Genomic DNA, 27,207 nt, shown 5'->3' on the forward strand with positions numbered 1-27,207 from the left:
ATTTATGCTTATGAAGCATAATTATGTGTTCTTACCATTATGAATGAAATGATATTGTATGGATTTGGTGAATAATAGTAATGAATGAGTAAATTTAGCCTTGGCAGTTTTGGGTTACTACAGTGGTGCAAATTTGAAAATTCACCATAAATTGTGGAAATTGAATTAGGAGCTGAATAAAATATGAGTTTAAAGCCCAATTAGTCTAGTTTCACATAGAAGAAACGATATATGCAAACGGTATGTGCAACGGTATTATGAGATATTTAAATTGTTGTGAGACAGAGTCTGAATGACTTTGTGATCCCCTGTTCCAATTTGAGAAAATCATTAAAAATTGTATAAAAATAATTATGGGTTGTAATTTATATTTTTAAAATCCTTAATGAGTCTGTTCTCTAGAAAGATAGATGAGAGCATTATCAGAATTCTGTACTATGAGAAAAATAATTTTTAGTGAAGAGAGGTCAGAACTATTGGACAGCAAAACAGGGGAAACTTTAATGAATAAACTGTACTAATTGGCTAAACCAAAAATTCTGGAAATTTTATGGGAGAAAGGTATACGAGTCTAGTTTCAAGGAAAATTAACGAAACTTAATTTGGAGTCTCGTAGCTCCAGATATAAATGAATTAGTAACTGTAATTTGGTAAAACAACTTAACCTGAACAAGAGTAAATTGTACGATTATGATGTTTTACCTAAAAAAAAACATGTGGGTAATTGCTTATTAACTTCATATGGACTTACTAAGCGTAAAGCTTACCCCTCCTCTCTACTTCTTCAGTTTTGGCTGGTCGGCTCGGGGTTGGAGATTGTCGGAGGCAAAATCACACTATCAAGCTATCATTTTTGGGAGAATTAATTCAAATATTAGAAATATCAAGTGAGTGGCATGTATAGGAAGTTGGTTTGTGATATGTATTATTATTATGACTTTGACCATACGTATCGGTCTGCATTGAGTCATCGTATATGATCATGAGATGTGGTCTTTATCCATTATGGTTTGTAAGTTTAATTAATCATGCCATGTCCTATGTTTTGATGTGATGATATAGTTAGCTTTGTTTATTATGCATGATTGGTAATACATCAGGTAAGTTAAATACAGGCCAGTCGATCATGAATTAAATGGACATGAGTAATATTACCTTGAATATGGATGTTTAATGGACAAATTGGTAACTACATTATGATGGTATAAGATGAGAATAAGATTTAACATGTCCAGTTCTAGTTAGTGTAAGAATGTATATTATATACAGGATGGTAAGCAAATATGTTTAAAGTGAATGACATGTTATTGCATGATTATGGATGTGTAAGTACTCATTTATGCCACATTATATGTCTTTAATTATGAGTCTATGCATGTGTTCGAAAAGTTTTGAATTAAATGAAATTTTATGGCCCGATTTTTGTCTATGTGTATGGTTAAGTCTGGTAATGCCTCGTACCCTGTTTTGGCCTTGGATATGGGTAAGGGGTGTTACAAGGCAAAAACTTCTAAAAGTAAAAGACTTATTAAACAATGGAAAACAAACATATAAAACTTAAAGACAACAAAAGTCCAAATTGACTTGTAAAATAAAAACAAATTAAAAAGCTGATAAAAAGAGGCACCCACTTTCCAAGATAAACTGTTTGAGGCCAATGGAGTTTCAACGACGACAAACACCGTAATCTATCCATAATAACTTGTAAAGATAATAAATATACCCACAAGCTAGATCTACAAACTGAAAATAGAAAAGATATATGGAGTGAATGGGGAGAATAAATAAAAATTGGTGGGAGAGAAAGAAAGGAGGTAGCCAACTTGGAAGTTGACACTTACCATGCTTGGACAAAACAAAATAGAAAAAGCAAATGACTTGGAGAAAAAATAAATCAAAATTTACATCCAAAGGAATTAAGCGAAAGTAATTCTAAAGATGAATTTAATTTTTTGATAATTATTTAAAAAACAATTTCTCCCGTAAAAAAACTATTGTAAATTAAATATTATGGATTAATTTACATAAAGATAAAAAGTAAGAGCACATTAGTGTGCAAATTAAAATATTAAGAACTTAAAAACACAAAAATTTACAAAAATTAAATAGCAAAATTAAGGGGCTATTTAGGAATTAACCCTCCCTTTATTATAAGCAAAACCCACAAACGGCAGTATACTATCTAAGAGATATTTATATAGTATTTTATTTAATTTTGAAGGTCCTTCTCTATCTCTGTCAAAGCTAAAAAATAACTAAGAGAAAATAGCTATTGTTAACCTAGCGATTCCTCTCTCACGCTCTCTGTGCAAAATCGTTCCTCTCTTCAGACCCTTTTCTCTCATCGACCCATTTGATCTCTCTCTCCCTCTGCCTTTACCTTTTTTTCAGAATCTTAAACGCCGCCGTATCTCCGCCGCGATCTCTGCTTTTTATATTCTCTCGATGGCTGACGGAAAATTAGATCTACCTGATGATCTCCTCTCCTCCAAAACCAGCTTCGACCACTCCTCTCTCAAAGGTATTCTACATTCTCTTTTCCCTTTCCTTTTTACGATCAAATATTTGTCTCATTGTTTCCTCTAATTTTATCTTATTGCATGCTGATTGTATTGCTTTCCATTTCAATTCAATCTCTTCGTTTTCCCCTATTATTCTATTCTTTTTTCTTCCGGAATATTTCATTTTTTGAAATTTACTAGTTTGGTTTAATTTATTAAATCTAGATTTTTCAGATTTCGTTCATGGTTTATTTATTTTTGCCCCTAAGATCTCGTTCGATTTTGTTGAAACCTTCTATTTCTTTTTGCTGTGTTGTTATAAGAGATTATAATTAGAAAAAAAAAGGAAGTGCACAATTGTTTCTATGTGAAATTATATTAAGCTTAAACCTTCGATTTAGATGCACCAGACAATGGATATTACTTTTATGAAAGAAGAAAAGATTACTTTAGTTGCTTATCTTAATTATTGCAAAATATAAACTGCAACGTTGAAGTTGATATGGTACTGTAGTATGTCTTCTTCTTATTATTTCGACAGATTGAATTCAATGAAAGGATCACCTATTTCAATTAGGAAAATTGGCAGTTCGTTCTCAAATAATTTGATACTTTAGGACTCCATAGAGACAGGCTGAGGTTATGATTTCTGCCAAATTAGCCTATGTATTAATGATCTCAGATATTGTTAGTTTTAGGTGAAGCGTGGGATGGGAACTTGGAGGACAAAGGACACGTGGGGTTACTTGAGGGCACCAAAGGTAATGCTATTTGTCGTATGTTGATGTTTTTGCATTTTAAAAGCCTAAGTTCTCTTTTATTGTAAAATCTTACCCTTTTTTTCCCTAGCAGATCAAGCAATTTCAGAGAGCAATATACCTTTGTCTCCACAGTGGCTTTACTCTAAACCATCTGATTCTAAGGTGTTAGCTACTGGAACATCTGGGGTATGGAACTCTATTTTCTTTTGTTAATATGGTACTTAGTTCATTTCCATATGAGGGTTTAATGTGTTGATCTCTAGTTTTATTTAGCTTTATGTAGCAAAAGTTTGGGTAAAAAGTATATCTGATCACGTAAAACTTAGTTAGACTAGCATCTATCACTGAATGCTGATCACAAATTTATATTTGACTTTTACCTTATGACAAATTCTCATTTTGGTTTCTATCCTTTCTGTGGTATAATTTACTACTCTGACAGGATATAAGAGCCACAAATTCGTTGTCCCATAGAACCTCTGGTGATTCCAATCTGAAAGATAGTTGGCGTCTGGATGGGTCTCAAGACAAGAAAGACCGGAGGAAGACTGCAGTTGATCTTGAAAGCAGTCGCCGTTGGCGTGAAGAGGAGAGAGAAACAAGCTTACTTGGCCGAAGGGATCGCAGAAAAGAAGACCGTCGGGCAGATATTTCATCGATGAGGGATGTTTCTGAAAACAAGCTTACTTCTTCAGAGAGATGGAATGATATTAATAGTCGTAGTTCAGGACATGAATCTCGAAGAGACAACAAGTGGTCTTCAAGATGGGGTCCCGAAGACAAAGAAAAGGATTCTCGAACTGAGAAGAGGACAGAAGCTGAGAAGGAAGAAGCCCTTACTGACAAACAAGCTTTTGTAAGTGGGGGACGCATAGCTTCTGACCGTGAGAATGATTCTCATGATAAGTGGAGACCACGACATCGTTTGGAAATTCATGCAGGTGGGGCTGCTTCTCATCACAGTGCTCCAGGTTTTGGTTTAGAGAGGGGACGAGTGGAGGGATCAACTGTGCGGTTTGCAGCAGGACGAGGTAGATCAAATGCTAATGTAAGCCTACAAATTGGGAGGCCAAAATCTGCTTCTGTCATTGGATCTCGTCCTCTGGACAAAAACAAATCATTTAACACATATTGCTACCCTAGAGGAAAACTGCTTGATATTTACCGCAAGCAAAAGACTGCTCCAAATTTTCTCACTGTACCTGATGAGATGGATCATTTATCACCACTAACTCAGAAAGAAACTGTTGAGCCTGTAGCTTTTGTTCCTCCTGATGCAGAGGAAGAGGTATCAAGCTTATAATCTGATTTATGGAATAAAAGTCTACTCATCTTTATCCTTCTATGTGGTTTCATTTAATTTTCTTGCTTGATTCTTGCAGGCTCTCCTTGGAGATATATGGAAGGGAAAAACTACAAGCAGTGGAGTGTCGTACAACACAGCTAGAGACACAAGTAAGGGTCAAATGCTGATTTTTAGTGTGTTGCCCAGTAAATAACTAGATATGATTGAGATTCTTATTTTTTGTTTCTTTTTGGTCCTAACCTGGAACTTATTGATGTGATTCCAGGTGGAGGGAAACAAAGTTCTACACTTAACATGGAGGATAGTGTTGAATCAGGTGAGAATGCTGCTGTAAACAATATTTATCAAGGGAATTATGCTGGGACATATTATGCCTTAGATTCACAGATGATTGTGACCGAGGGTAGGAAACTATCATTTTTAGTTGTTGACTGTCCATTGAGAATATACTCTTGATTTGTTCTGCTTGTCCTTTCAGAAATAAATAGTACAAAAGAAGGTGGGCAGAGACGTGTTTTACCATCTGACACAGGTGTGACCCATGCTTTGATATCAGATAGGGAAATTGATGGCTCCATAAATGATGCTGATGAAATAAAATCTATTGATAAAGGACAAGTCTCTGATTTGAAAATGCAAAAGCTACCTAGGTTGGAGGATAAGGAATCATCCATTCATTTTGGAGAGGGTGGCGAGCTTCCTGAAGACTCAGGTTCTCTATTTGATTTTTCATCACTACAGGCTACCCTAAGCCATAACCAGATAGATATTAAGGGAAATTATGAGGCACATTCACTGGAAAGTGTTATCCCTCCTGAGGATTTGATTTTGTGCTATCTTGATCCTCAAGGGGTAATTCAGGGACCATATCTGGGAATTGACATAATTTCATGGTTTGAGCAAGGTTATTTTGGTACAGACTTGCCTGTTCGATTGGCAGATGCTCAGGATGGATCTCCTTTCCAAGAACTTGGCGATGTCATGCCGCACCTAAGCATGAATTCTGGTTCTGCATCCAGTGGTAGTGCAGTTATGAGAATGCAATTACCTGATTCTTTTGAAGGTAGCTTGGGTGAGACCATATCTACTTCTGCTTCTGCTCTTGAATTTAAGGGGTCTGACATTGGATGTGATCATAAGCAGTCTTTGTCTGCTGTTGAGACTTCTGGAACTGATTTTCAGTTAAGACGACTTACTCAAAGTTATCCTTCTGAGTATCAGTCTTCTGAAGATCAAAGCCTCCATGAATTTGTTGCTGCTCAAGAAGAGGGTAAGTTTAATAGGTTGGACCTATTATTGATTTTGTTATTTATTGTGTTTGTTAATAATGCCTTCCTTTCCTCTTGTGTGCTACAGAAATTATTTTTCATGGAAGGCCCACAAGTGCGGGGGTTGATCCTTCTAAAATTTCTGGTGAAGTTCAAGGTTCTTTTGGCAATCCTGCAAGCCATTTGTCCATTACAGATGAGTTTTCAAAAACCAATATACCTTCTCATCGAGATGACGAGCTGCATCCCTTTGGTTTGTTGATGTCTGAGTTGAGGAGCCCATCTGGTTTGAAGTGTTCTCAATCATCTAATATAGCTTCCAGCATCGGTGATAGGGGGCAGTTTTTAGATCCTTTGCTTGATACAGAGACAAACTTTAGTGATCACAGCGTTGTTCGTAGAGTCCCTGAACAGACTTCTTTTCCTGAGGCTTGGCCTGATGATTATAGAAGAAATGCTTTGTCTAACCCTAACATTCGTCTAGGAACTACTGGTGGTTGGCCCTCATCTCACAAGGAGCACGAAGACAATAGTTTTGGCCTTTTACGTCAGCTAATATCACAAAAGCTGCCCAATGAACCACTTCAAGAGGAAAATCATTTCTCTCATCCCTTTCCATATTCAGCTGGATTTGATGTGGAGCATGTCCAGGGTTTCGATCTTATGCTGAGCAAAAATCTCAACCGCCAGAGATCAATCCATCATTCAGATCCTCATATGGAACACCTTTTGGAACTTCAGTTTCAACAGCAGCGGCAGTTGGAACTTCAGCGACAGCAGCAGCAGCTGGAACTTCAGAGGCAGCAGCAGCTGGAACTTCAGCGGCAACAGCAGCAACTGGAACTACAGCGACAGCAGCAGCAGCTAGAGTTACAGCGGCAGCAGCAGCAGCTAGAGTTACAGCGGCAGCAGCAGTTGGAACTACAGCTACAGCAGCAGCAGCAGCAGCAGCAGCAGCAGTTGGAACTTCAGCGGCAGCAGCAGCTTCGTCACCACCAAATTAAATTGTTACAGGAGCAGCAGCAACATCTACAGCTGCCACATTCTCAAGCTCAGCAATTGCTTCTTGATCAATTGCTGCAGCATCAGATCCCTGATCCTGGTTATGGTCAGCAAATATTTGATGCTGCTAGAGACAACATAATCGATCAGGTTCAGTTACGAAGGCATCTCCTTGCTGAATTGCAACAGAATTCTCATGCTTCAAGGCACCTGGATTCATCGCTGGAGCAGATCATCCAAGCGAAGATTAACCAGGGTGCACTCCAAGGGCAGCATGCTGAGTTTTTGGATTTCATGTCACAGGCAAAGTATGGCAATATGCTTCCTTCAGAGCATCAGCTTCGTCTTAAACAAGAACACTTGCAAGCGCAGCAATTATCTATGGCACTTAGGCAACAATTAGGAATGGAGGGGAATAGAAGACTTGCCGGTTCATTGTCTGTAGATGACGTTGGTCAGTTTGTTGGGAATCCTGGCAGTCATCATCAGGCTCAATCTGTAGGGTTGAATACTTCAGGTCTTTACCGGCAGAGGCTATCATCTCTTGAAGAGCATATCTGCAATCTTAAGCAGAATCATGCTTTGGAGGACCTACCAGAGCGAGGGATTTTTGACCCCAACTCTACAGCATTTGGCAGGTTGACTCTTCCTGTAGCTGCTCCTGGAATGAAAGTAGACAATGCAAATTCTCTAGATCTAGCAGAACATCTTTATATGCACTCCAACAACCAACTGGATCCATTTTCTTCAGGTAACCACTCTCTTAACCAGCAAGTTTTAAGCAATGTATACGCTTCTCATCCTGGTGCAATGGAGAGCTTCCATGCAAGGAAAAATGGGCAGCTAGAAAATAGTTGGACTGCAAAAGAGATACCACAATTAAATCTTGAAGCAGAACTGCAAAGAAGGGAGTCTGAAGTTGATTCAAGTGCTTGGGCATCAGCTGGAGGGGTTAATGAAAACTCTAAGAAGGCTTTAATGGACCTTCTTTACCAAAAACTTGGTATTCAATCTATGCAATCATCAGAAATCGATCGTCAGAATTCTACTTCATCTTCCAGAGGGCGGGAAACCTTTTGGCCTGTTTCTGGGCCACAAACTTCCAATTTTCCTTTTAATCATTTTCCAAATCAGGAAGTTCATGTGAACAACTTGTTTCCGGAAGGCCATCAAAATTCTAATTCAAGTGCCTTGTTGCAAGGTCATTTGTTTGGAGTTGCTTCAAGTGCATCTGCCAACCACATGGTTAACTGTGAAAGATTGCCTCTTAAAGCCAATTCTGGCTCATTTGCAGAAGAGCAGTCATTCTTGTTGGGCATTGAAGATCCTTCTCGTAGTTGCTATGCAGATGCTAGCTTGATGGGAAAATCAGCTGTGGATAAAGAAATAGCAGAACTGGAAGGAAAAGACAAAGAAAATGGAATGAAAGGCATGAGTACAAGGAATGGTTCTGTGTCAGGGTCTGAGGACAATGTATTAGAGCAAGTAGAGACAACCTTGGACTGTGGTGACCTACCAAGTGGCATCCATAGCCGGCATAGTTCTCTTGGAATCGGTAATCTTCCCAACTATTTTTTTATTCCTGTTTCAACTTAGGTAAATGTCTGTTTCTTAGATGAATTAAATCTTAAATGTGAAATGGTGCAGATGGAAGCGGCAGGTTGTATGGGTATGAAATTGGAGTAGATAAGTCGGCTGGAGAAGATGTTTCTAATGATAGGTGTGGTTCTTTTACTAAATGGTTTATATAAGAGGCTACTATTTAATGTCCATTATCATGACTAAATTTGCTGCTACGACAATGGGTAGGAGTCAATATTGGATATTTTGTGTTGATTTTGTTGTGTTCTTAGTTTGATAATTTACACTTCTACGATACATCTCCCTATTAGCATTTGACTCGGCTATTTTGAACTTTATTTGCAAAGCTTTATAAAGATCCTCTTGTTATTGATAGGTTACCTTCAATGCTGCCAAATGGGCTTGACAAAGTTCCACAGAAATGCCCACCCGTGCCACAGGTTTCTTCATCCCAGGATGTCTTTTCTGATCAAAGCTCACTGTCATTTGTCAAGCAGAATAATTCTGCAAGCCTTGCAACTTCTGATGGTACGATTTTATATCTCTTTCTCTCGTTATACAAAAGATGGAATGACATTTTCTTCACTTGTATTCACTGGATCTTGTGTTTGATTTATTCAGAAGGAAAACAGGGGACGATGGCAAATCTAGGAACGATGAGGAGTGTAGAAACTCAGGCATCTAGCAAGAAAGACCTCCGTTTTAGGAGGACCTCATCTTGCAATGATGCTGCAGTGTCTGAAGCATCATTCATTGAGATTCTAAAGAAGCCGGTTCTTCGTGGGATTGAGGCAGCTAACAGCACTTCTTTGGAACCATCTGATGGTGCAACACAAGCTGGACGAAGTGGCAAGAAGAAAGGGAAAAAGGGAAGACAGATTGATCCTGCTCTACTGGGTTTCAAAGTCACCAGCAACCGTATAATGATGGGTGAGATCCAACGCCTTGATGATTGACAGCCTCCACTTACTATGTACATTCCATGTAAATCCTCTAACCTTTCTTTTGTAGTTAAATTGTTGTACAGCATATTTGAGTAGCATAGGCAATTGATTAAATTTTTTTTTCTGAAAAAGAATTAGTTTTTGTTCGAAGAAGCAACATGTGTGATCACTTTTTGTTTCTGTAAGAATTAGGCTCACGATGCCTAAATAATGTCCAGTTGCATTATGGAATTAGCTTTGTTATTGGGGGCGTAAATGAGATGTACTTACAAGCTAAGCTATTGAATTCTACTTTATAGAAGTTTAAATTTGATTTGGTTATTTTCTAAGTTAATCTTGAGTAAGCTGAGTTCGAGAATACTCGATTAGGGTATGTGCGTAATTGACCAAAAACATTTGTATATGAGCAAATCATGGAAGGAAAGCTTAAGTGGGTAGAGTTTAAATAATTTAATTTTATTTCTTGTTGATTCCGGTTATAAACCAAGCTTAAGCTTGAACTAGAGTCTTAGCTATTTTTATCTATTTTTTGACCCAAATTGTTCGATAGTGTCATTGGGGTCCTAACGTGTGTTTAAGTGATGTAAGAATGTGCCGGAGGCCAAAAACGAGCGAGAACGGCTCCTAGGGCAAGGGTATCGCGATATCCAACCCTTGGAATTGTATTACCTTCGACAGTATAGAAGACCAAAGATCCCATTAGTGGTATCGTGACATTCTTTTTGGGTATCGCGATATCCACCTGCCAAGGAAGACCCAAAGTTTCAATATTGCCTAAGATATTGCAATATCCTTTTCGTGGTAATGATGATATCACCTTCGTTAGGGGACAACCTTAGACAAAAAGGGCAGCCCTTGTTTACCCGGCCCACCAGTCACATAAGGCTTGTGTAAGGGCCTTTTTGGCAACGAAAAGTCGTTAGAATACACTTCAAAACAATCAAAATTTGCCGAGGAGAGAGACACACATTAGCTTAATTTTAGGTTTAGTTTTCTTTAGTTTTTTTTTTACTTTTTTAGGGTTTTTATTTTTCTCTTCTACCTTATATTAGAGTTGATTTTTTTTTTGCATTTACTTCTTGTTCTTGTTGTTCTTAGTGTTAGGTAAGTTAGTTATTACTGTAGCTAAGGTTTATTTACATTTCTAGTCCTCGTACCTTGCTTTTAAGACTCTTTAAGCTTTAGTTTAATGTATTTCAGTTTAATTTACTTTAAATCTGTTAAAACTTGTTTCTTTTTATGTTTCTTACTTTAGATTTTCTTGTTAAATTCTTTTGGTTTCATGCTATTTAAGTTTTCTTGCATAAAAATCTCAACTTTTATGTTTTTCTCAAGCTTTACTTTCATGTCTGCCTAGTTTTCCATTGTTATGTCTATTTTCTTTACTTTGAGCACGTGTAACTAAACCTTTAAAGAGGTTGGCTGATGGAGGTGTGGGTAGTCTAAAATCCTTTGGACAAAGGAATAAATCGTAACAAATTGGACTAATTTGAATAGAACTGAGAAGTTAGGTAATGACGCCCCTAAGGGAATATCAAGATAAAGTGAGACTGGAAGGTAATCTTGTCCTGTACCTATTCATTAGTCCTGGATTAACTGACGATATCGGAAGATAAACCAAACCTAATTCGTCTAATTTGGTAAAAATTGAGATCGGAAGATAAAATGAAGCCACTTGGTAATTTACGCGATTTATGTCCCTAGTCCGAGATTTTGTGAACCACATCAAAGTCAACCAACCCCCATTAGTTATTTGAGGGTCAATGAGTGAAGATCCAAATCAACACCTTAAGCGGTTTTTGTAACACCCTTTACCCGTATCCTAAGTCGGGACAAGGTTCGAGGCATTAACGAACTTTAACAGAAGCACACATACAAAATCGGGCTATAAATTTTTTTTGTTCAAATCGATTTCATTCATACATATGCAAATTTTTATTATATGGGCCTACGAGGCCCAAAACATACATTGAAGATGGTTCGGGACTAAACTGAGAATTTTCGGAACCCTTTCAACACTTAAGAAATTTTCTTATTTTGGAGAGTCACATGCCCGTGTGGGTAGGCCGTGTAGTCACACACGCCCGCATCCTCAGCCCGTATAACTATCTGACTATGACTTCATCAAAAAAATAAGGTCACACGACCAAGTCACACACCCGTGTGCTTAGGTCGTGTGGCGAATTAAATTTCAAAAATTAAGTGCAGACTTCACATGGCCTGGGCACACGCCCATATCCTAAGACCGTGTCCTCCACACGAGTGAGACACACAACCATGTCTCTGTCCATGTGTTTACTACTAGGCATTATGTTTTGCATAATTAGGGTGCAGAGACACACGGTCGGATCACACGCCCATTGGGCAGACCGTGTGTCACACACGACCTAGACACATGCCCGTGTGTCTAACTTTATGGACAATTTCTAGGCTATTTTTCAAGCCAATTGCCACCCTTAAACACTCACATACTCAATTCCATTCCATAGCATGCGGTATGAAACATTTGATCACTCAAGCATTCACATTCGAGGTTAAATTATGACTTAGAAATGTCAATATATCACCTATTCAAACTAACATGCTTTCATGTGGCATTCCACACCAATTTCATATTTGTCTATCATCTTTGCTAATATATTTTCAAGTTATACAATTGTACCATTTGTATTGGATATACATTTATCAGTTCCCATATACCAACATACATGGAATTCATCACACTCATTAACCATAAGCAACCATAACCACAATAAAGAATAAGCATATTTGCATGCATGCATTAATAATTAGGGTTACAACCTAATTAATCAATATGAGCCACCTCTCATGGCCATATACAAAATAATCATAATAACATCATGAGCCAACACATTTGGCTAATCAATATGACACATAACAAAAAGACCAAGTCCCTATACATGCCATATACAAAATAATGAGACTAATTATACCCAATGCTCAATTGGTAGTGTGATCATGTCTCTAACGTCCTCCGATTCTGGCGCTAGCCTGGTGAAACTATAAGAGATGGAAAGGAAAGGGGGTAAGCATAAAGCTTAGTAAGTTCACATGCAAATAAAATGCAACTTAAACAAGTAGTAATCATACATATAACATAATGAACATAATCTTGCTTTTCATCAAATCTAATAAACTCATTCTTCTTATATACATATACACATGTTCTTAACATGAGTTCATCGTATTTCATGTCATTCACATGAGTTCGATGTACATACTTGTGCCCACCTGCACATAATAACTTTCTTGTCTTGATGCAATCATCAAGATTACTCATTGTACTTCTCTTGAATTACCTGTTGAACGCTCGAAATATTATCGGATACATCGGAAGCTTGCATCTAAGTGCCTTATATGTAGCCAATGCTACTTCATATGTCAGATCACATGTTGTTCGCTTATGAGCTACTCACGAGACTTCTCTTACAGGCCGTTAGGTATCCGCAACACATACCGGACTACCTCGCCATCAATAAAATGTACAAGACTAGTACCCGAACACGAAAACATGTGTCATATATATCATGAACCCAGACCTCAACTCAATGAGTTCGGATGTCACTTATATCATGAACTCAGACCACAACTCAATGAGTTTAGATTACATAATTCCTAGTGACATGTCACTTGTATCCTAACTATTCCTAAAGTTCAAACGGAATATTCTCAATATCACATTTCGATTGAGTTTGCTCGTAGTGTTGATTTCAATACTCGTAGCACCAATCACATACTCATGGAATAATTAAGGCATCATTTATAATAAAAATGTAAGCATTTAAACACATGGTACAATATCACATTAATTACATATACTTACCATACATGCAATGTCAAACATTTAAAGAATGGTATATGTTGCATTATTTGCAAATGAACTTACCTTGGTACAAAACAATAGAAATGAGTCTAATTCTCGTAAATTTTGTTTTTCCCTTGATCAAGACCCGAATCATATTTTTCTTAATCTATAATGCCAAATTCAACTTGTTCAATACACACATTACTCATTTCGACCCATAACACATACTTAGGTAAAATTACCTTTTTACCCCTAATTTTTCACTTATTTACACTTTAGACCTTAGGTTCATAAAATAAAATGCATGCAATTTCTTGGTTATCCAAGCCTAGTCGATTCATATTCCATCTCATATCAGTCTATATTTTCCTTTATTTCACTAAAAATCCCTTAGCAAAAGATGTTTATCACACATCAAACATTCATATTCCTCCATTAAACATCAAAATACAATCATGTCACACATGTGTCACATTTCATATATGAGCCCTAGCTCAAAATATTGGTAGAAATAGCTAGATCGGTTGATGACAACTTAAAAAAATTGTAAAGAACATTAAAGATGGGGCTAGGGAGCACTTACAATCAAGCTTGAAAGATGAACAAAACCCTAAATATGGCTCCTTGAGAATTTTGACTAGCAACTGAAGAAGATGGACAAATTTTGCTTTCTTTTTCCCTTTTTATTCTTTTATTTACCAAAAGACAAAAATGCCCTTAAGGCCTTTCTTTCCAATTTTTCCTATTCATACCTATTTTTATCCAAAATTTTAGAATTTTGGTCTAATTTCTATTTAAGGAACTCTAATTAATAATCCAATGCAATTTCATGCCTAAAGCTTTTAGAACACAAGTTTTGCAACTTATTCAATTTAGTCCCTAAAGTCAAATTGGACATCTTAGGCATATAATTTCTTCATGAAAACTTCACAAAAACATGTAATCATATCATGGATCATCAAATAATCATAAAATACTTATTTCTATTTTTATATTTGTGGTCTCAAAACCACTGTTCCGACTAGACCCTAATTTGGGATGTTACAGTTTCTAACCATTTGTGATACTTTCAAGTATAATGGGGTATCTAATGACGCTATACGTATCTGATTATTCCATTTCTCTCTTACTGATGATGCTTTTATGTGGTTATATTCACAACCGCTAGATTCAACCAACACCTGAGACGAGCTAGTGAGCAAGTTTTTGGAAAAGTATTTTCCCTTGAGCAAGACCATGAAACTTTATATGGATATTATGAATTTTCAACAATTGGAAGGAAAGTCATTGTATGAGGCATGAGAGCACTTTAAGTTAATGTTGTGCAAGTTTCCATACCATGGTTTACATGATTGGCTGCAACTTCAAGTCTTTTACAATGGACTTGACAAGAACTTACACTCTAGTCTTGATGGAGCATCTGCGGGAGCATTCATGTCAAAAACCTACATCGAGACTTGTCAACTCATTGATGACATGGTGATTAAATCTTATATGTGGCCGGATGAGCAGCTCATATATCGAGAAAAAAAGCAGCAACTAATGTTGTGGGTAGTGAGGATAAGTATCAGCAAGTCCTTGAAAGGTTAAATTAATTGGAGATGAATGCAACCAAAGAGAAAGTCCAAAACCAACCAAATTTAACCCATTTTAATGCAGGACACGATGATGAGGGCAACCATATAGAGGTGTGCAATAGCCCATTTTTAGTGAAATCAGAACAGTGGTTTCTGGACCACAAATTTAACGTAGCAATATTAATTTTATTATTATTTTAATGTCTACAGCATGTTAGTATTACCGTATAAAAATTTCGTTAAGAAATTGTCATTTACTTGCTTAATTCGATAAAAAAGACTAAATTGTAAAAGATGCAAAATTTGAGTTCTATAAGCTAAAGAGATTTAATAACTATATATGGTTAGAGGGTTTATGTTGTAAATAAACCATTGTTTTATTAAGTGGATTCTTATGGACATCTTTTTAATGATTTTTAAAGTAAATAGTAAAGGTTACTTTAGTAATTTCATAAATAAATTAAAACAAAAATAAGAAAGGATGATATCATATTCTCTGATGCATCATCCACAAAAAATTTTAAGAGGGAAAAACAACTAGATAAGCTTGCATATTCGGCCAACCTTCCAAAGCCTGCATGGTATGATTTTTCGTTCTGTTTTTAATAATTTCTATGTTTTTGAAGTAGTACCTTAATCTAGCTAACTCAGTGACTAATTTGTGTGAAGTTTGATGGTAGAAAATAAATCATTGTTGTTAGATAAACAATTTTTTTTAATTAATTTTTGATAAATTTGTCAATTAGGGATTAAATTAAAAAATGTGAAATATTCATGGTTTAATTTGTGAAATAATAAAATCTGTGAGTTGCTATAAGCTTGTATGGAATTTGGCTAGGCTTGGGTAGGGGTGAAATTGCATGAATTTCATTTTACGAGCCTAAGGAATAATTTGTAAAGAAATAAAAACATTAAGAGCAAAAGTGTAATTTTGCAAAAAATGTGAATTTGGATTGAATTGAATAGAATAGTTATTAAAATGTTTAAATTTATTCATTTAGATCAAGATAGACCACGTACGGCTTTATATCGAGGCAAATAAAAAGCTTTAGATTAATCGACTACATTTCTACATTTATCGTTGAGGTAAGTTTGTACGTTTAAAAAGTGTTTTAAATTATGTTTTAAATGCTATTATTTTATATAATGTCAATGCAATAGCCCAAAATTGGGTCTAGTTTGAACAGAGATTTCGGGACCACAAAATCCGAGATAGAAATAATTATTTTATGATTATTTTGAGGTCTATGGTATGATTGCATGATTGTGTGAAAATTTCGTGAAGAAATTCTATGCATAAAGTGCTCAATTTGAAGTTAGGGACTAAATTGAATAAGTTGCAAAACTTGCATTCTAGAAGTTTCTAGTATGAAATTGCTTTGAAATATTAATTAGGAGGTCTTAAATAGCAATTTGACCAATTTCTAAGTGATGGACAAAAATTGGACATGGATGGAATTTTTGAAAGTTTAGTAAGGAAGGGCATTTTGGTCATTTGGTAATTAAAAGAAATAGAAAGGGAAAATAAAGCCAAAATTGACTCATCTTTCTCATAGAGCGAAATTAGCATGGAGGAAGACATGGCTAGGGTTTTCAAGCTTTCCAAGCTAAATAGTAAGTCCGTTCTAACCCCGTTTTTCAAGTTCTTTACGTTTTTGGAACTCCGGTAATTTGATTAAGCTTATTCTAGCAATAATTTAAGCTAGGGTTCATATTTGGAAAAATACCCATAGGTAAAATGTGTTTATTTTGATGTTTTATGATAGAATATGAGGTTTTAAATTATGTTAGACAACTTGTGCTACTCGGTTTTGAGTAAAAACGAGTAAAAGGGCTTAATCGGTAAAAATACCTAATAGTCATAAGTATATGTTAGAGTGAGAATTTGATGTTGCTATAGAAAGGAAAAGTGATCAGCATGTCATAAAATATAAGAATAAGGGATGAAGTTTAATTCCCGAGCCTAGGGGCAAAGTGTAAATATGCAAAAGTTTAGGGAAAAATTGTAATTTTGCCAAAGTTTGAGTTAAGGACCGTTTTGAATAGTACATTAATTAAATAAGTAAAATATGATGTTTTAGATCTCGGAAAACGAGATTTGAACCTAGAATGAGAGAAAAATCGAAAATTGGGAAAGTTGGTAAAATGGCCGTTTTAGTATCGAGGTAAGTTCATATGTATAATAAGCATTAATTTATGCATGTTTCAATGTAAAATTGATATATTCATTATGATTTCCGAGGTGTTGAAAGTATGTAAGTTGGTATGATAATAATACAACAATAATGCTGTAATTTATATTTGGAAGTTAAATTTAGTGAATTAATTGAATTATATTAAATTAAATGATTATGGTGCCAAGTTTATGAATTGATTTAAAAATATGTCTATGGTACATGAAGTGCATTGAATTATCATACATAAATGTGATTTCTATGATTATGGATATTATGGGAAATTGTAAGTTCATATGATTTTTAATAAGGCAATGTGTAATTTAATGCTATTGCCTTGATATTAAATGAGATGTAAGTTTATATGTAAGTAATACATCAATATTACTTGTATTATGATATTTTATAATAATATTGGAAATATGTTTGTTGATAATTACTTGATTCGTGAAATTGTTGGAAAAGAGAGAGAAATCCTGGTTGAACCTTCGGAAAGATTAGATGATACAGATAGTATGTAGCTAGGTGACATGTATGGTGTTGAGTGCACATCATGTGTACAAGAGAGCTACAAGACATTATGATGTAGCTAGGTCGCATGGGTGATACTCTGTGTACACCATGTAGACAAGAGAGCTACGGGATACATGTAGCTAGGTCGCATGCGTGGTTCCAGGTGAAGGACACCATGTAGACAAGAGAGCTACGAGATAAACTGGCTAGGTCACATGCGTGGTACTAAGTGTTCACCATGTGTACAAGAGAGCTGAACTATATGATGGGTGGAGCTATGTGCTGAAACCACCAAGTATCGAGGATTGATCCGAAGTGTTCAATGGGAGACTCTCTATGTATTGCTTTGTGAGTTTTGTGATGAATAAGTGCAGGAACTTGATTATGTGAATGATGTATTCATTAAGTGACCAGGATGTGGTGAGGTTATAAACAAGTAAGTTATACATGAGGATGATTTTATGGTGACCTTGTGATCATGGGCCTATACTTGTGATGTATGAAATGTGGTGAAAATGATTTGTGATATGTATGTTAAAATGAGGTTAATACAAAGAAAGTGTGAAAGAGTGAATTAGCAATAAAACTGTTTTGGACAGTAGCAGTGACGTAATTTTGAAAAATCACCAAAAAATAGTATAAATTGAATAAGAGACTTAATGAGATATAAAATTAAAGATTAATGAGTCTATTTTCATATAAAAGAAACATAGCAAGCAAAGGAGTTCTATAGTTTGAGATATTTATGTTTTTGTGAGGCTGGTTTAGAATGATTACGTGATCCCCTGTTCTGAATTTGGAAAATCACAAAAATTTAGAGAAAAATAATTAGAGGCTCAAACTTATATTTTTAAAATCTCTAATGAGTCTATTTTCAAGCTAAATCAACAATAACATTATCCGAGTTCTGTACTATGAGATAATTAATTTTCAGTGAAGAGAGGTCATAACTGTCAGAAAGTGAAACAGGGGAAAATTTAATGAATAAACTGTACTAATTGGCTAAACCAAAAATTATAAAAATTTTATGGTGGAAAGATATGTGAGTCTAGTTTCAGGGGAAATTTACGGATCTTAATTTGGAGCTCTGTAGCTTGAATTTTAAATAAGTAAGTGACTATGACTCGTGTAGACAGTTTGATGTGAGCATTTATTAGTAAATTGTGAAATCGTACTTACAAGAATGCTATATACATTAAGGATGTGGAATGGAGAGGAGGAGGAGGAAAATAAATATATATGGAATACATGGAAACTATGGTATATGAAATATTGATATAATGAAATAAATGATATGTGTTTATAAGAATACAGAAAGAGAATGATATGTATCATGACATGTATATATATATGACTAATCTCAATGTACTGCTTGTTGGGTATGGAGTTGAATTGAAATGTTTCAGGCAAACATGTTATTCTGCGCATCTGAATTGTGGTATTTTATAAAGTTATGATTTAGTTTTAAATATGAATGCTTGATGATTAAGCTGAAGATATTTTGTAAGATGATAATCTTGGTATAAATGTATAAGTGGTACTATAATAAACAAGGTAAAATGAGTATGAGACACACATGTATGATGACACAGAAATGCTTTGTTTGTGGTTTAATTGAGAATATTTAATCATTAAATGAATACCATGTTTATATGCTTTTGATTTTGTATAAGTGTGTAAGAGATTAAGGTTGACCAAAGCTTGGAAAATAGCCTAGGTATATTCCACACAGGCAGAGACACGACCATGTGTCTCAGCCGTGTATGGAACACGACTTTGGGACACGGGCGTGTGGAGCCTTAAAGCATAAAATTTCCAAGATTTTCGTAAGTTCTCGGTTTAGTCCCAAACCCTTTCTAAAGTATGTTTTGGGCTCCGTAGACTCAAATAAGGGACTATGTGTAAGTGAATGAACATTTTGAAATATGAATGAAATTTTATGGCCCGTATTTTAGTTTAATGTTTGTATGTTTGTCCAGTAACGCCTCGTACCTTATCTCGGCCTCGGGTACGGGTAAGGGGTGTTACAGTCAAATTGTGTTTCGATGGAAAAATCCAATGGCGTATCAACGATCATCGGCTAATAAAAAGGGATAGCTTCAGCTATCAAAATAATGAAAAGGGATAGCCTTGGCTACCAAATTCTGAAAAAGGGACGGTGACAACCATCAATAATGAAAACAGATGGTGATGACCATTGAACAATGAAAAAGGATATCTTCGATTATCGATTTGTGAAAAGGGATAGCTTTGGTTATCAAATTATAAAAAGGGATGGTGATGACCATCAACAATGAAAAAGGATGGTGACGAACATCAAATAATGAAAAGGCCTAGCTTCGGCTATTGAGCTGTGAAAAGGGATAGCTTCGACTATCGAGCTATGAAAAGGGTTGGGACAGCCATCGTGACTTTATTTGTGTGAGCTTCGATAAGAACAAGCGATGCAATTTACCTTATTACTATGGAAGGTAGTATGTATGTGATATCCATGGTAATGAGAAGTATAAATTCGCTTGAAATAAGTTTATGAATAATTTATTCTTATGTTGAGTTGATACATATGTAACTTAAGATTATGCAACGTATTGATAAGTATAGATTATATGCTACGAAATTACTAAGCATAACATGCATACCTTTTGTTTCTTTCTCCATGTTTTGTAGTTAATCGGAAGCTCGTTTGGGTTGAAAAGTTGTTACAGACCTATCACACTATCTATCGACGATATCAGTAGATTTTGACATTTTTAAGTCATGGTTTTAATGGCATGTATAGTTGTTTTGGTTGATGTTATAGCCATTATGTTTTGGCTTGTAAATTTGGTATTTTGAATGATGAAATGGTGTTAAGTTGGCGTGTGTATATTTGGCCTTGTAATGGTTGTTGTTTTGGTGTTTATGGTAATTATATGATGGAAGTTAAAATGGTAGTTAAACATGTTTGTTATAAATTATCTTTTGATACATTTGAATGTGGTAATTTGGTATTTTGGTCATAAATGACTTATATGGCTAATGGTGGTAGGTGTTAAATAGCATATTAGGTACTTTTGGTGTGAATTTGATTGGTAAAGAAAATGGTAAGTTTTGGCATAAACTTAGTTATATGTTAGTTGAAATTTTGGCCAAACTATGCATATGGTTATATCTGTTTAATTGTGGTGATTGAGGTGCCTGTTAGGCATATTGGGTGTATGCTTATGTACCTTATTTCAATAGCTTGATTATGCATGTCTTAATGAAATTTGAAGGCTTGTTTATATGTGGAAAATTGATTGTAGGTAGATGTATGAATGGGTGAGAAAAAGGGCTTGGAAATGGCCTATTTTTAGACCACAAGGCCAGAGACATGGGCATCTGTCTCAGCTGTTTGTGACACACGACCATGCAATACAGCCGTGTGTCCCCTATAGCTTACAAAAAGGTTACATGTCAGACAATTACACGGCCTGGCACACGGGCTTGTGAGGCCATTTCGAAGCGTACACGGCTTGACATATGGGTGTGTGGCTTGGTCATGTGACCCAAGTCAAAAAGTTTCATAAGCACATACATAGGCTGGGATATGGCCGTGTGCCCCTACTTCGAATGTCCACACGGCCTGAGACACAGGAGTCTATCATAGTAGTGTGAGTCACATAGCCTGGCCACACGGCCGTGTGACCCTTGCAGTTTGAAAATTTACCTTTTTCTAAAAAATTCTATATGTTACTAACTTAGTCTCGATTTATTTATAATGTGTTTTTATAACACCCCAAACCCGGCCTGGAAGTTTAGCTCGAACTTGGCGTGTCACATTGAAGTGTTTTTCGAAAACCATGTTTCCATTAAAAACCCTTTTTAATAATTAAAAACTTATACCCTTTTTAAACCTTGTTAGAAAACCTCAGCTGAATAACATTCTTAATAACTTTGTAAAAATCTTGGTAGTTGCGGAAACTTACTTTAAAAACAATTGCGGTTACGTGATGTTTTGAATAACAGTAGTTGCTTTGGAAAATCGTGTTCTAATACTAGCAATTATAAGAACCATAAATAAAATTCCAAATTTGAAATCCAGAAAATTACAACGGCTTTACTACAACCCACATAAAATAATTTAAAGGTAATAATCAAAACTGTAACATAAACAGTGTGTGTGGCTTCCTCCGAGCCCCTAGCAACCCCGATCCATCTAAGGCTGGAAATTACCTGAAAGGTTAATAAACGGGGTGAGTTTACGAAAACTCAGTGTGAAATCCCCTCCTATAAAAAGGAATAGTTAGTCATCTAAAAGAATTAAAAGTCTGGCCCCAGCCTTACTTACAATTTCAGTACCAATCGGGTCTTAGCCCATTAAAACAGACAGTACCAAATGGACTTTAGCCTATTACAGAATAAGAAACATTATCAGAATTGGAACCAAAATGAGAATCAGAATCAGAATCAGTAACAGAATCAGAATCAGAATCAATATTAGTAACAGAATCAGAATCAGAATCAAAATTAGGTGACAGAATCAGAATCAGAATCAGAATCAGTAACAGAATCAGAATCATAATCAGAATTAGTAACAGAATCAGAATCAGATCAGAATTACGTGACAGAATCAGAATCAGAATGTGAATGCAATCCCAACCCAATCCAGCCGTATACACCCCCGTACCAACCTTACACCATGTGGGGAGACAACTCGACCCACCCATCCGCTACACACCACAGAATTTGCAGCATGGCTGCCAGAACAGATATCGTGACAGAGTCACCAGATACAGCTATTGTGGCAGAGCCACCAGAATCAGATAATGTGGCAAACCCACCTAACAGTATACGTAGCACAAAGCCATAGATAACTGTAATAACTTCGGCACATAGCCATCAGTGACGGTAATATAATTGGCGCACAGCCTTCGGTAAATATGATCGACATAGAGTCGTCAACAAATATGTTAGGCACATAGCTACAGGTAAATACGTTTGGCACGAAGCCATAGTCAAGATGGCACAAAGCCATATTTAGGTTGGCACAGAGCCATTAATAACGGGTCTATAATCGGCACGAAGCCCACAACAACGACACACAGCCTTCGGTAGCGTGATCGGCACTTAGCCATCGATCGGTCAACAGATATTGTGACAGAGTCACCAAATAAAGATATTGTGGCAGAGCCACCAGAACAGATATTTGTGGCATAGCCACTAGAACGCTTCCTCCGTACAAAATCCCAACCCATGCAACATGTCATGTATGCAGAATGTCATGCCCATATTTGAATCAAACAATCACAGTCAAGTCATTCATATCACCAACTTATATTCACAATCAAATCCGTCAAACACACAGTCCAAGTCAGTCACTTGCCCACAAGGGCAAAACAATCATTTAACACCCTAGGGGCAAAATGGTAATTTTACCCCACAAGGGTATCTCGGTAATTCTACCCTACAGGGGTATTTCGGTATTTCTACCCTACAAGGGTATTTTGATAATTCTATCCTATAAGGGTATTTCAGTAATTCTACCCTATAGGGGTATTTCAGAAATTCTACCCTACAGGGGTATTTCAGTAATTTCACAATCAAGGGTAAAACGGTAATTTTGTAAATCGAGGGTAAAACGATAATTTTGTAAACTGAGGGTAAACCAGTAATTCTGTAAATCAAGGGTAAAACGGTAATTTTACAAATCGAGGGTAAAATGGTAATTCTGTAAATCGAGGGTAAAACAGTAATTCTATAAACTGAGGGTAAAACGGTAATTCTGTAAATCGAGGGTAAAATAGTAATTCTATAAACTGAGGGTAAAACGGTAATTCTATAAATCGAGGGTAAAACGGTAATTCTATAAATCGAGGGTAAAACAGTAATTCTGTAAACTGAGGGTAAAACGGTAATTCTGTAAATCGAGGGTAAAACGGTAATTCTGTAAACTGAGGGTAAAATAGTAATTCTATAAATTGAGGGTAAAACAGTAATTTTAAAAATCGAGGGTAAAATGGTAATTCTGTAAATCGAGGGTAAAACGATAATTCTGTAAATCGGGAGTACTTTGGTAATTTTACAAGTCGAGGGCATTTCAGTAATTGGTAAACTAAAGTATTCTAAACATGGATAACAATACGAATGGGCCTAAAGCTTATCTCGGCCCAAATGGGCCCACACGCTCGTGTGGCCCTTTTAGCCCAAACCTAGCCACAGATATACGATTCACCTAGCCTAGTCCAATATTTACTACACAATCAAACAACTTATCCAATTGGGCCCGTAGGCCCATTGGGCCCACATGGCCCCTTTCGGCCCATCGCGGCCCGAAGTAGCCATCCAACAACAAGAGTAGTGATAAATACACACCTGATTGGAGACTGGAGTTAATCCACGCTCCGAGCACTCTTGGCCGACGCCCAACCCAAACGAGCACGCCATAAAGCGAAAGGGATCAGCCAAGAAAGGTACCTTTACTCTCCTCATGGTTCTCTCTATTTAAAGCCAGCTTCCCATCCACTCTTCTGTTAGCTTCCCGATGTGGGATCCCTCCAACATTGGAGTTTAAATTCAACACCAATTCAACACCAACTCTTGCCGCCCCCTGTTAGCAAAATAAATGCTCTTTGCTTGCCATGGGATTCGAACCCATGCCTCCCTTCAAATGCTCCACACGCCACTTGCCACTAAGCCATAAGGTTTTTTGTGTCACAATTTCTCCAACAATATTCTTAAGGCCTACCTACTACACCCAGGGTTTGATTCACCTTAAACCAAATTTTTTGCTAGAGTCCAGGTTTAAACCCAGGACTTCTCCAACACTTCTCAACACACTTAACCACTAAAACAAGCCTTCATTAATGAAATTTGCATGCACAACAGAATATTATAAGCTGCCTTCAACCGCTCCCATGCTCAAGGCCCAAAACTTCTAGGCCCAAATTCAGGGTGCTACAGTTTTTAGGGCCTTGAGGGCTCAAATAGGGGAGAATATGTCTGTCTTTGATTTGTTTTGCTATGATTGATGATGCAAATTAAATGTTTTAAATTTTTGATTGTTTTGAATTGAAATCTCCGGTTATGCTTAGTAACCCTATTTGGCGATGGATACATGTTAGGAGAGCTGCACTTATTGGTATCAGAGCTACGAAATAGTCGATTCTCAGACTGAACGTAGCGTGTGTGAGTCTAGGTATACATGCCATTGTATAACCTGTGATAGTGTGATAACTCCTGAGTTGATTTGAATTACGTTTTCGTATAGTTATGACAATCCAACTGAGCCGACCCAGATGAAGTTTAAAGTAACGCGCAAGCCTCCATTCATGGAGCAACGTCAAGTGGTTCAAGGCCCATATTTGAGCGTCTGGGAGGAGAGGCTAAAGAAGCCTTCTTTCAGATGATGAGTGAGTGGTTTACTTAGTTTGTACGAATGAACCCGGTGGCTCAATGATCTCTACCTCCACTTATGTCTTAACCGATCGCTGTTGTTCCTCAAGTCTTGGAAACAGTGTGAGTTAATAAATTGCCAGTCGACAAAATTCGCAAATATGGGGTTGAAGAATTTAGAGCTATAGTTGATGATGATCCTGAGAGAGCTGAGTTTTGGTTAGAGAATACTATCAGAGTTTTTGACGAGTTATCCAGTACACCGAATGAATGTGTAAAGTGTGTTGTATCTCTACTAAAAGACTTAGCATATCAGTGGTGGAATACTTTGATTTCAGTTGTGCCAAGAGAGCGTATCGACTAGGAATTCTTTTAAGTTGAGTTCAGAAAGAAGTATATAAGTTAGAAATTCCTTGATCAGAAATGTAAAGAATTTTTCAAACTTAAGTAGGGCCGTATGACAGTGTTAGAGTATGAATGAGAGTTTGTCAGATTGAGTAAATATGCTCGGGAGTGCATTCCAACTAAGACTGCAATGTGTAAATGGTTTGAAGATGGGTTAAACGAGGATATAAAACTTCTAGTCAGGATTCTCGAGCTAAAAGAATTCATTATTTTAGTTGACACAGCAAATAAAGCCTAGGAGCTTAGTAAAGAGAAAAGAAAAGCTGGTTTTGAAGTTAGAGACTTAAGAAAAAGATAATCTGGGAAATCGTATCAGTCATCATCGAAGAGATCAAAAAACATCATAATCATTCGACTGCTTTAGTGGGATACCCTATTGAGATCGAGGCAAATAATATGCAGGTTCAAAGAAGCAAGCTACAAAGTTCAAAGACGCAAGCTACATTTGTAGTGAGCGTAAGTAGCATTAACGATAATAAACCTGATTGTCAATGATGTGGACGCCTACATTTTGGCGAGTGTAGGGCGAAAGACGGGACTTGTTTCAAATGTGGTTTGTATAAAATTTTTATCTATGATTGCCCAGAAATATTTGAGACCCGACAACGCTGCCACGAGGGGAAGACTGCCTCGTAATCCTAGAAATATGAGTAGTAGTCGTGGTGGAACAAAAGACTTTGTTATGAGATCTGAAGCACGAGCAACAGTTAAGGCTTACGCTATTCGTGCATGAGAGGAAGCTTCTGCGCCAGATGTTATTATTGGTACTTTCTCTATCTTTAACATTAGTGTTATTCTTTTGATTGATCCGGGATCAACCCATTCGTATGTATGCACGAATTTAGAATCAAGTAAGAATTTACCTGTTGAGTCCATTGAATTCATGGTTAAAGTATTGAACCCCCTAGGTTAATATGTGTTAATTGATAAAGTTTGGAAGAAGTGTCCTTTGATGACTCAGGGTTACAGTTTTCTAGTTGATTTGATGCTATCTCCATTTCATGAGTTTGATGTGATCTTGGGCATGGATTGGCTAACTCTACATGGTGATATTGTGAACTGTAAATGAAAGCTTATTGTATTGAAATGTCAGAATGGTGAGACTGTTTGGATTGAATCAAATAGTTTGAGTGGGTTTCCTATTGTTATTTCAGATATGTCAACATAGAGATATGTGAGAAAAGGTTGCGACGCTTACCTTGCATATATACTAGAATCTAAAGCATCTGAGTTAAAAATTGAATTAGTGCTAGTGGTTTGTAAGTATCTTGATGTGTTTCCTGAGGAGTTACCCAGATTACTACCGAACAGAGAGGTTGAGTTTGCTATTGAGCTAGTACCGAGAACATCATCAATATCAATAATGCCTTATAGAATGGATCCTACTGAGTTAAAAGATTTTAAAGCACAATTGCAAGAATTGAAAGATAGGGCTTTTACTCAACCCAGTTTTTCACCTTGGGGTGCACTAGTTCTGTTCGTTAAGAAAAATGACGAATCAATGAGATTGCATATTGATTATCGTCAGCTCAACAAAGTTATGATCAAGAATAAATTGCCACGAATTGACGATCTATTTGATAAGCTAATTTTGAAGATTGACCTTCGTTCTGGCTACTATCAACTATAGGTTAAAGACTCAGATGTATCGAAAACTGCATTCAAGACCAGGTACGAACATTATGAATTTCTTATGATGCCGTTTGGTTTAACTAATGCACCTACAGTATTTATGGATTTGATGAACAGAATATTCAGACTATATTTAGACAGATGCCGTTGTGGTATTTATTGATGATATTTTGATTTATTCACGAGATGGGTTTGAGCATACCAAGCATTTGAGAATTGTACTGCAAACCCTGCATGATAAACAATTGTTTGCCAAGTTTAGCAAATGTGAATTTTGGCTCCAGGAAGTTGGTTTTCTGGGACATATTGTATCGACTGAAGGCATCGAGTTGATCCGAGTAAAATTTGAGTAGTTGTTGACTGG

General features: G+C 36.4%; 1 protein-coding gene across 5 annotated transcripts; it reads left to right on the top strand.

Moving 5' to 3' along the window:
- Positions 1–2,180: 2,180 nt before the first annotated feature.
- Positions 2,181–9,684, top strand: LOC107888835 (protein ESSENTIAL FOR POTEXVIRUS ACCUMULATION 1). Of its 5 annotated transcripts, none has more exons than XM_041077767.1 (11): positions 2,181–2,521; positions 3,194–3,262; positions 3,354–3,448; positions 3,705–4,550; positions 4,645–4,717; positions 4,834–4,971; positions 5,047–5,838; positions 5,925–8,393; positions 8,486–8,558; positions 8,796–8,947; positions 9,041–9,684. In XM_041077767.1, the coding sequence occupies exons 1-11, from the start codon at positions 2,446–2,448 to the stop codon at positions 9,373–9,375; spliced, it is 5,118 nt and encodes a 1,705-aa protein (XP_040933701.1). In that variant the 5' UTR covers positions 2,181–2,445; the 3' UTR covers positions 9,376–9,684. The 5 variants fall into 5 exon arrangements, with proteins under 5 accessions (XP_040933701.1, XP_040933703.1, XP_016668564.1 ...); XM_016813075.2 differs by having other exon boundaries at positions 2,218–2,521; positions 4,834–4,884; XM_016813073.2 differs by having other exon boundaries at positions 2,218–2,521; positions 3,200–3,262.
- Positions 9,685–27,207: the final 17,523 nt, after the last annotated feature.

Source organism: Gossypium hirsutum, chromosome A09, assembly GCF_007990345.1.
Source record: "Gossypium hirsutum isolate 1008001.06 chromosome A09, Gossypium_hirsutum_v2.1, whole genome shotgun sequence".
Taxonomy (NCBI): Eukaryota; Viridiplantae; Streptophyta; class Magnoliopsida; order Malvales; family Malvaceae; genus Gossypium; species Gossypium hirsutum.

Excerpts from the sequence above, each read along its gene's own strand:
- LOC107888835 (XM_041077767.1), top strand. The coding sequence starts at position 2,446 with ATGGCTGACGGAAAATTAGATCTACCTGATGATCTCCTCTCCTCCAAA. Across the intron at positions 4,551-4,644 it reads CTCCTGATGCAGAGGAAGAG|GCTCTCCTTGGAGATATATG; the intron begins GTATCAAGCTTA and ends TGATTCTTGCAG. Across the intron at positions 8,948-9,040 it reads AAGCCTTGCAACTTCTGATG|AAGGAAAACAGGGGACGATG; the intron begins GTACGATTTTAT and ends TGATTTATTCAG.